Source organism: Triticum urartu, chromosome 1A (genome assembly GCF_056163025.1).
Source record: "Triticum urartu cultivar PI428250 chromosome 1A, HENAU_Tu73, whole genome shotgun sequence".
In the NCBI taxonomy this organism is placed as follows: domain Eukaryota; kingdom Viridiplantae; phylum Streptophyta; class Magnoliopsida; order Poales; family Poaceae; genus Triticum; species Triticum urartu.
The window spans coordinates 397,451,986-397,462,633 of record NC_141873.1 but is presented as its reverse complement, the minus strand read 5'-3'; the positions used below and the strand labels follow the sequence as shown (position 1 = coordinate 397,462,633).

At 44.1% G+C, this 10,648-nt stretch overlaps 1 protein-coding gene and 1 long non-coding RNA gene across 3 annotated transcripts; both read right to left on the bottom strand.

Moving 5' to 3' along the window:
• Positions 1–233: 233 nt before the first annotated feature.
• LOC125534430 (uncharacterized) lies at positions 234–1,396 on the bottom strand. Its single transcript, XR_015613923.1, has 2 exons — positions 1,019–1,396; positions 234–908 (listed from the first exon to the last, which is right to left on the bottom strand). It is a non-coding gene; the product is annotated as an uncharacterized LOC125534430 (long non-coding RNA).
• A 541-nt stretch (positions 1,397–1,937) lies between these two features.
• Positions 1,938–9,260, bottom strand: LOC125534417 (uncharacterized). 2 transcript variants are annotated; one of them, XR_015603218.1, is made up of 11 exons: positions 8,992–9,260; positions 8,250–8,367; positions 7,795–7,891; positions 6,991–7,097; positions 6,217–6,339; positions 5,857–6,010; positions 5,464–5,524; positions 4,952–5,316; positions 3,185–4,748; positions 2,556–2,978; positions 1,938–2,467 (listed from the first exon to the last, which is right to left on the bottom strand). XR_015603218.1 is itself a non-coding variant. In XM_048697655.2 (10 exons), the coding sequence occupies exons 1-10, from the start codon at positions 9,120–9,122 to the stop codon at positions 2,738–2,740; spliced, it is 2,961 nt and encodes a 986-aa protein (XP_048553612.2). In that variant the 5' UTR covers positions 9,123–9,260; the 3' UTR covers positions 1,938–2,737. The 2 variants fall into 2 exon arrangements, 1 of the variants encoding a protein (XP_048553612.2); XM_048697655.2 differs by having other exon boundaries at positions 1,938–2,978.
• Positions 9,261–10,648: the final 1,388 nt, after the last annotated feature.

Here is a 10,648-nt window from a genome sequence, read left to right as displayed (position 1 = left end):
CTTGGTCCCTATTATGTGACACATGTACTGTTCTGTGATGTGGGCATGACTTGTTCTTATCTGACTTCACTGCTGTGTTCAGAAAAATGTGTTCTTCCAAAGTAAAGCTGAAACTGTACAGATAATTATCGCCATGTCTTGTTTATTAATTCTGCTATTGCCAATTTGCAATAATGATGTTGAATGTAATAAAATGCTGTCAATTTGCAAGCATGATAGTTGCAACACCAGAGTACATTCAGTTCACAAAAGCTTTCATTCATGTCACAAGAAAATATTGCATTCAGATTACATATGTTTACGCATATGCAACAGTCTGTAGACTCAGAAGTACACTCCCTAAATAAAATGCTTTCTCTGAATTCTCTAGTTCTCAACTAAACTGGGACAACAACACCAACAAGAGAAGATAAACATTTTTACTCATACTAATTCTCAATCTCAAGTAAACTGAATTCTCTCTTCTCAGGGCATCAGTCCATGCCTACAAAGAGTATACTATACATCATTTGGGCCCCTGGGAGGATCCTGTGTGTAGTTTTTCTGCAAGTACGGATGCACTCAGCAGGCTTCAGTTTTGGGCTCTGCCAAATCCTGGTCTATTCAGATCATGTACAAGGAACGACTTGGTGAAATTGTTCACCTTGTAGCCCCCCTCCACCTGTGGCGCTTGACCTGAGTCCCTGATGATCTCTAGCCTGCAATCACCAACAGAAAACGCAAGCACTGTTATTCTCTTATCCTTTTGTAGATAAGCTATGTTATTAGTATCATACAGGATTCATGTAAGCTAAATCACTCCTTGCCTTTTGCATTTGCAGTTTGTAGCCAAAATCGATGGGGAACACCTAGTCCTTGTCTCCCTTGAGAAGTAAAATACAAAGAGCAAATCGAACCAACGACACATTCTACTCGTAATTTTTTCCCAAAGAAAGCAAAACAGGGCATAGACTTCAGAAAAGGAAAAGGCTTAAAGTTCAGTATATCTGCACTTGTACTGTCCCAAATTAATACTCACGAAGTCACAATGTACATCAAACAGGAACTCCAAGATGAGACTGTGCTACACCGTTCAGCCATGGCGAGGGCGGTCCTTGTTCAGGGCGCCTCCAGGTCATGGGAGAATGAGGGATCGGGGAGGGGGGAGGAACTACGGAGGTGGGCGGCTATGGCGGCGAGCAGAGGGGCCGCCCTGGCGGCGAGCAGGGAAGGAGAGGAATCAGAGAGCAAGGCACATCTTAGCTTCAGCCGGGTGGGCATGGCGACGAGCAGGGGAGGAGGAAGAGATGAAGGATTGGGGATTGGATGAACCAAGAACAACCAGCGGCCCGTGCTCATATCGCCTCGCGCCCCATACCAAGCCGACGTGGCAATAGTGGAGAGCCACGCAAGCAAAACCACCGGCGAATACCATTCGAATTGGGATTAGGGGGTGATTTGGCCGGTATTAGAGCTCTCGGGGGATTAATTAACCGGTTTTAAAGATGAGGGGGTGGATTAATCGGTTTCTGAAACCTTGGGGGGTGATGTGGACTTCTTTTCAGTAGGTAGTGACGTGAGAAGTTAGCAGCGTGTATACTGGACGCGTGAAGTTGGGTGTATATATGTACTCCCTCCGGTCCTTTTTAGTTCGCATATAAGATTTGACTGAAGTTAAGCCTCGTAAAGTTTGACCAGCTTTGTAGAAAAAAGTGTCAACATTCACAACCTAAAAATCAATACCACTAGATGTGTCATGACTTAAAGTTTCATATTATATAACTTTAGCATGGCAGATGTTGATATTTTTTTATATAAATACGATCAAACTTTGTGAAGTTTGACTTCAGAAAATTTTAATATACTGACTCAAGTGGAGGGGCTCTTTACTCCCTCTCTCTTCTATAATATAAAGTACGCACACTCGTGTGTAATTTTTTTTTTTTTTTTTTTTGAGGAATCACCCCATCTGTATATATTACTCAAGTGGCCAAATTGGGCCAAGCAGTGGCAGATTACAGATTACAAGGGCACGGCAAGCGTGGTAAGATAACCAAGCCAAGACCTGGCAGCTACCTTGTCAGCAGGATCTCTAAAGCGATGCGAGAATAACTCAAGGTCACTTACAATGTTCTGAATGGTAGTATGAGGAGAGTGATCTTCAGAACGGAAGACAGCAGCGTTTCGGGAGTCCCAAATCTTCCAGTGAACGACGAGTAGCACTTCCGGCCAGACCATGCTGTCTAGCTGCTGCGGGGGGTGGACCAACCATAGATCCTGGAACCTGGGAGTAGTGGAAAGGCCTAGTTGGCCCCAAATCTGCAGAACCCGCGTACAAGCAATGAACAGATGAGTCGTGTCTTCAGAGGGGCCAGCATATCGTGGGCAGCTGGCAGCATCATCCATGTGTTTGAAGGACAGGTTTGCACGGGTGTTTAGTCGGCCGCGAAACAGCAGCCAGGCGAACAGTTTGATCTTGTGCGGAGCTCTGGACCTCCAGATTAAGTCAGCATGATCATCCTCAGTATCTTCACGTATTCGAGAAAAGTAAGCTTGATTTGTGCATGGAGACTCACCTGGCATTCATCCCCTGTTGGTAAAAGTGCCTATCATCTAGAGAAGGAAAAACTACCCTGGCATAACAAAACTTTTTCTTAAAAAAGCCTGATTCTGAGAGTCGTCCTACACAATAATCAATTCCGCACATAGATTAAACAGAACAAAAATTGTGATGGCAACGTGCTGAGATGCATATCAGTCATTTCATGGCCAATGACGCGGCCGACGCCTCAGCTATCAATGACAAGGGTTGGCGGGCGTGGAGGCAAGCGCCAATGTCGAACGGGTGCAGCTGAGCGCCATCAAATATGAGATTGACTCCTGGTAAGACCACATCCTTGGTATCGGAATCTTCTGAATCAGTTTTTGGAGAAGGGGATGGTTGATCTTCAGTGCCAGATCTTGTAGCAGCCTCATACACGGGAGTGAGTGCGTGGGACCTATCAGAAATCGAGCACATGGCGATGAGCCGTCGACAAAATTAGGGCTACAACAGTAGCATTGTTAATTAACTGCTCCCTCTGTAAACTAATATAAGAGTGTTTAGATAACTAAAGTAGTGATCTAAACGCTCTTATATTAGTTTACGGAGAGAGTACTACATAACACAAGTTCCATGTTGTTGTCAAGTTTCTTTGGAAAATACCTGAGGATGCTCCCATCAAAGCTCAGAACTTCAGTAAAGCACTTCTGCCGTCTACCGAGCTTCAGCCTGACATGTTCACCCGGTGACGTCCCTTCTTGGGTAGGCGATGATGGATCATGGAATGGACTCCATCTTCCACTCACAATGTTCATGAGTTGGAGTTGGCGCGGAGAGTTCTTCGAGCCTCCCCGCTGATTTAATAGCCTTGCTGTTGGACCGGTTGCTTGGTACTCAGTGCAAAGTTCGCGCAACCTCTTCCTCACTGTCTGCATAGACTCATAGTGTTCGGTGAGATCATCTTTCTGAAGCATATTTGAGTTGACGACCCTTTCGCATATTCTTTCACACAGCTTTGGATTGAACAAAGGAATTCCGAATTCCAAGTTCAGAGGTATCCACTCATAACTTTCCTTCTCTGGAGGTTCACTAGATTCGCTTACCCTGTGAAGCCTTACTAGGCGAAGGTAACCAACCGTGCTCAACTCAACTTTACTGGATAGATCTTCCAACAAGGCAATCAAATTTGACATCTGCCCCTCAGGCAAATCAGTTCCGGCTAACGCGGATGTGATTGACCCATCAGCATTTTTCAGGGGCAATGGGACATCCATGGTTACGAGGTTTCCTGAGTCATCAAGGTCCTTTATGCCCAGTGGTTGCACTATCACGGCAGAATGTCTTGTCATTGAGTTCAGGTAGTGCAGAAGAAGGCCCCCCCTTACCAGGTTCTCTTCAAAGTTTCCTCCTAGTCCACCCACCACAGAGTGATCCCAAGACCATATTAGTGCCTTTTCGCAACCGGCTAATGGCTCGGGAAGCAGCCGCAGACGCTGTCCTTTCATGAAAACAGCAGAGAGCGGGCCACAACTACCAGAAGTATACAAGGCAAGCTTCATCCAAGGTGTCATTGAGGAGTAAGAAGGCGGACCGAAATGTACTGGTCCTGCAGTGCTGGGTAGAACTGATGAATGTGGAAAAGGTATCATAGAGACCACAATGTCATAGTCCCTAAGAAGTAATCTTTCCAGCGTGGATGGCGCCAGTGAAGCTAAGCTCTCGCAGCGGAGAATGTTGACTCGGTAATTTCTTTTAGTCTTCCGCACAGCTGGGCCATCCAGTTCTGTAGCCTGGCTATTGTCATTTTGATTAACCATTTGCCTGCTGTCAAAATCATTTTCGGCTACGCTTTCCATCCCTCTTGATATAATACTTGAAGGTGACGACGCCTGTGAATCAACCGTTGGGTATTCCTGTTGTGGTGTGTCACCATGTTGGCTTCCGTTATTCCCGACAACATTATCAGCGCCCTCCTCAATGTTTTTCTTGCTTAAAGGGGAGGACAGATCATCCTGACAGTTTCCGTCACTAGATTCATTTGGTGAAGTTCCACCGGACAGCAAACACTCAAGGAAGCATCGCAGGCTAAACGCATGGTTTGCGAATTCCTGGAGTACACCCTCAAACTTCTTTCCTTCTAAACTGGCTAGATCGTTGCATAGATCAGCAATGCAAGAATAGCCCAGTTTTCCAGCCTCATATAGCGTAACAGCGTGAGACTTCAATCCTGCAATAGTGAAGAAAGATCAGTACACTAAGCTAATTCAATGGAAGGTTGCATCATAAAGTTATAGTGCAGTTCAAGAACAAGCTTTACAACCATCACTAGGAATCTTTGGGACTATAGCTCCTTCAAGATAAAAAATGTTGAACATATTTTTTGCTTAAAGTTTAGAAAGTGTAGGGATTGGAGTAGCAAGGTGATCTAGCCTGGAGATAGAGAGCCCATCATCAAGTATGAAGTTACATTAGCATCCACAATGAAGCCCACATAAGCAGTTCCAGAGATTTTCCTGGGTCCATCACAATCACTGCTGAGCAATTCTGGACAGGATCTTTCTGAGTTGATGCTCATGCGCGAACCTTCTTCGTCGTCACCAAGAACGTTACTGGGCAATGCAGTAGCATTTGAATCTCTAAGAGCGGAGTCTGTATCCAAAAGCTTTACGGCCCATCCCAGTCTGCAGGCAAATGATGCAGCTGCCTGGAGTTGATAAAGGTCAGCCTGTAAAGTTTTAGCCAATTCAGCAACTGTGGCATTTTCACTTGATACAACAAATACAGCATATAGTAGCCTGCAGTCAAGAAAATATGAAATGAATTTAACAGCAACAGGAACTGATAGCAATGCAGATCAGTTGAACAAGCAACCATACTCATTAAATTGAATAAGAAACAACCATGCTCATTATGCGCAAGACTAGTGAAGGCAAACTACTCACTCTTCAATTGGATCTTCGTACGACTGATCCTTATTTGAAACAAAACCTTCAAGTCTTGAAACTGAATCAATGGTACAAGTTTAGAACTAAAGCATCATCAAGTAGTAGGTTTACATGTATAAGTCCTAACTTTTGGGTAAATTAGGTTGTAACTTGATGCGATAAAATGACATTGGCAATGATCTCCTAAAAAAAGTGTGAAAGTTATGAGCCTCCACCAGATAATTTCTTTGTCAGCACAAACTAGCTGACATGAGACAACTGCACCAATGAGTTATGGGCCAATTCACGCAATAAAATTTAATGCAGGGCTGCCCAATAACAGAAATCCTATATATTACTCTGAAACGGTCCTCTGGATAAACAATAGCACAAATTGGTTTGATTCCAAACCTCTGAAACGGTCCTCTGGATAAACTGGCACATCGAAGTATACCCCTCCTCTTCTGTAAAGACAATTTATAACCTCTGGATCAAACAGAACATATGAATTGACTTCCTCCTTACATATTTTGTCTATTGCTATTGTTTCTTCCTCAGAAAGCTTCTGCAGTAATATTACAACATCAATTACCACAAAGAAAAGGTATTCTTGTATAATTATCTATCTTATGGAGAAACAAGTTCTAGTAAAACCTATGTCATCACACAGTAAAAAAAACTACGTCATCACGTAAAAAAAAACTATGCCATATTCACTATTTTCTTTCTTATACACAATTAACAAGAACGTTCACCCCTGATGAATCTTACCTTAAACTCTTCCAATGTGAAGTTGACAAAACGGACTCCCCACCAAGGTTCTATTGCTAAGTCTGCAGGTTGTGCAGGCAGTAGCTCTTTCGCAATTGATTTGCTCAGCTTCCACATTATCTTCTGAAATGCCGGAAAGTGAAAAGAAGGGATTATATAACAAGAGGAAAAGAGGACACTAGTTTGGGTATGTTCACTCTTCGGAACATATGAAAATCATCAATGTGTTCAACTGATAACCTCACATCCAATCATGTATCTCAGCAGTAATACTCGAGTAAATTTCACTTTTAACCCTCTACTTGTGCTCGAGTGACAGCAGCTACCTCCATTTAACAAAATTTCCTTGAGTTAGAAAACTTAAGAGGTTTATTCGACATTTTAGTATTTAACATTGAACCCCATTTTGTCAAAGAGGCCCCACGTTTCAGGCCTGTGTAGCTGCTGAGTGAGAGGCTATGCATGTGGATGACATGTCACAAAATATTAGAAACTCGTTACAGTAACAATAAAAATATTGATAAAATCATATCTCACTCATTTTAACTTTAAGTTGAGTGACAGGTGTTCCTAAAAGAAATTACAACTTAATCTTCTACAATATTTTTTATTTTCTGAAATATAATCTTGAATTGTGTTCGAGGTACTCTGAAAATCCTTAGTAAGTCTAACTTAACCTCAGTTATAGTTATTTCTCACCAGTAAAATTCCAATAATTATGCCAATTGGAATCTTTGTTCAGGGACACAGGAAGGACACAATATGCTAATATACCTTCGATTTGCACTTATTCATGATATCGATAAATTCATTTCTTCCAACACCAGTAATCCTCAGGGCGTCAGCAGCACTGAAGTTTGGAATACTGTCATATGGTTGCTCTGCAGGTATTTTCAGCAAGTTTGAATCATAAAGAGAAAAATTAGCATATTAAATAAAGTAGTTTCTGCAACATATACAATATTTAGATATGTCTTATAGAATAATCTACGCTAGTAATTGGTAGCAAGGATAATAAAACTGGCGTACAGTAAACACACATCAAAGATATGCAGTACAGCAATTGAAAAGGTTTTCATATAACATCATAGAATTAACCAAACTATAGTCTCATTCGCAAAAACAAAAACAAATTATAGTCTCAGTTATGAAAATGAACAATATACCCTACATTCCACAATATTAGTCCAACTACCTATGCGAACAGACCAAATGGGTGCATACTCTTTGTAATTAAATAAAATATTTGAACCAAACTCTTTTCAGTAATAGAAGTTTTAATACACTTAAAAAATGATCACATTTGACAGTCTAGTAGAAACAATTAATATAGCCCTGGGGCTTCACTGATGCCCAAGGTGGACATATACGAATGAGTACGGGTCATATGCAATAAACCACAACTATGAAGTACTAATTGGATAAATGATTCATATAGATTTGTGAAGAATGGGGTAGAAATATTCAGATGACACATCAAGGCTGCTGGGCACGAATGTTGGTCAACTAGCAAGTAAAACAACTCAAAAGAATGTGATGACAGAAAATGCTTTGCCTTCTATTGATACAAGTGATTACCATTCTTCATAGCTTCAAAAAGGACGTCACAATAATATTTGAATGCTGATATCCTCATTACTCGACAGATGTAGTCTGCGAGATGGTATGGGTATAACTGCAAATATTTTTGTCAAAGTAGCAGTCATGAATACCTTAAAAAAAATCCAGCCTAGAGAATGCCAAAAGAGAATTGGTTGGACAACCGAGGAAAAATAAAACCATGATACAACTGCAAGAGCTATTGATCGAGAAAACAACCCAAGAGGAGTTTAAAAAGAATTAGGCCGATGAATTTAGATTTGATCTGCAGTCAGCCAAAGCATAGTGTTTCACAATTTGCAGGTATGAGTGACAATGCAAAAGTGTGGAAGATGCTAGTAAACTAGTGAAAACTGGCTGTGACAAGATATGTGCAAACCAGTAAGTATCTTATCATAAGTAATTACGGAAATAAGAAAATCTAGAAAACATACTGCTAGATTTCTGCAGAGATAGCGCATCAAATCCTCGTAATATTCCCCCTCTTTGCATACTTTGCGGGCAAAAGAGTTGTTCCATGGCAGTCGTTTCCTTATACAATAATCTACAATCCTGCCATTAAGTACAGAACATCAGGCATCTGAGGAATCATTTACCATTTGCAAAAAGAAAAGGTAAGTTCTGCGTCACCAAGTCCGCGACTAGGTTACACGTGCTAGATAGTTCCCCGCAAAACAGAAGAAGAAGAAGCGTGACATTATATAGTTAGCCTTTGCTATTAACATAAGCTGTTGGTAGGTCTAGAAAACACAAGTTAATCATCGTACTACATGGACAGGTGCAGTTGGAAGCGAAGCATGTAGATTCGACATAACATGTATTGACTGGCCGCGTGTAAGATGTGTGTGTAGTACGACTTGCCAGCCTCACATTGGAATGGATGCCATTTTACAGATCATGAACTCTGCGGTGTTATGCTGCTTGAATTCTTCCTTGAAATTTCGCAAACCATCAACATGAATGGCTAGAGTTTAGACGGGGGCATTATCAGTTTGTCTTGCCCGAATCAGCATTCCAAAATGCGTGCGTGCCTTAACAAACAAGGATTTGAAGAATGGTGTCGCCCCCGTTTCTTGGTACGAGCGATCGACAGCGCGAGACGGCCATTAACGCGGCCCCAGGAGGATCGGCGGCCATTAGATTGATCCGCGTTAATCGGCGTGTGTGCGTGCGTACCTGCGGTGCCACTCGTCCTTGGAGACGACGGCGGCCTGGATGCGCTTGGGGAGGGTCTCCCAAGGGCACTCGTCCCTGATGGCCTTCACCATCATCTGCTCCTCCACCGTCGCCGCCATCTGCTGCTGCATCCTCCCCCTCCTTTGCTTGGATCGATCGGACAATGCGGGCGGACGGAGCGACTCCGATCCTAATCCCGACGAGAGGAAGAAAGAGGGAGAGATGGGGGAGGCAACAGACGCCGCGGGCACACCACGTACGTTCGGTCTCTTTCTTTCTTTTTTTTGCGAGGACGGAGGACGGTCTCTTTCTTTCTCTCCTTTTCTTCGACAAAGGGCGTTTTTAGAGTATCTCAAAACAAAATGTACCATAGGATACAAATCATAATGAGCTACACCTGATCTTTATATAACTAAAATCCATTTTACTTGGAAAAAAAATGTTTGTTTGTCTTATCTGTACCAATATAAAAAGATCCAAAGGGGTAGATCTAAACCATCCCGACCGTCAAATCATGTTATCTAGCGGTTCAAATCGCTTCAATTTTGAGCACCAAACACGTTTAACGCTCTAAGAGCAGCTCCAATGCAAGGACCCAAACGGACATCGATTTTGTCCGTTTCGTGTCCGTTTGGGTCACCTGTCCGCCTAGTGAACATGAGGCGGACAAGCCTTGTATCCAACACACGTCAACTCAAACTCTCCGCACCGCCCGCCCCCTCCTCTCTCCCTCGCGCCGCCCGCCCCCTTCTCTCTCCCTCGCGCCGCCCCTCCTCTCCTCCTTGCGGATCCCCTCCCCCACGAGATTTTTCTCTGCTCGCGCCTCTGCTGCAGCCAACCTCTGCTCGCGCCGCCGTCCGGGCCTCGAGCCCCAGCAGGAGCGCGCGGAGGAGCCCTGCGCCGGTGGCCTCACTGGGGCGTGGAGGAGCGGCCGAGCGCGCCGTGGCGACCTGCTCCGGTGGCCTCGCGGCGGCACGGAGGAGCGGCCGAGCGCGCGTCGGCGATCTGTGCCGACGGCCTCGCTGCGGCGCGGAGGAGCGGCCGAGCGCGCGTCGGCGACCTGCGCCGGTGGCCTTGCTGCGGTGCGGAGGAGCGGCCGAGCGCGCGATGGAGACCAGCACCGGTGGCCTTGCTGCGGGCGTTGCAGTCGCTGACATATGGGACCAGGGGCGGACACGAGCGGGCGACAGCGGTGGACGAGAGCGTCCGCTTCCGTCCGCTTCGTACCTATTTGTTCCCAGATTTGGGTCAGGTTTGGGTCGGGGACGGACAGCAGGCAGACACGGACGTCCGTTTGGGTCGCCCTGTTGGGCCAAGTTTTCTGTCCGGATAATCCAAACTGACAAAATGGGTCCTTCCATTGGAGTTGCTCTAATTACCCACCAGTGCCATTGGTTATAAACACAATTTTGACACTATCCCATGAAATCTGTCATGTAATTAATATCCTACCATTATCTCGAATAAGTAATTGATATCTTACCAAATACCTATGTACAAACAGATATATCTTACCTAATATAACATGCAACTAATATCCTACCTAATATAAACGTGCATTGCACGTACATTATTACTAGTGAGTGCAAATTGGCCCTGTTTGGTTCAGTTTTTATCGACAGATTTCACTGCCGCGCAGCAGAATCTGAACCAAAGA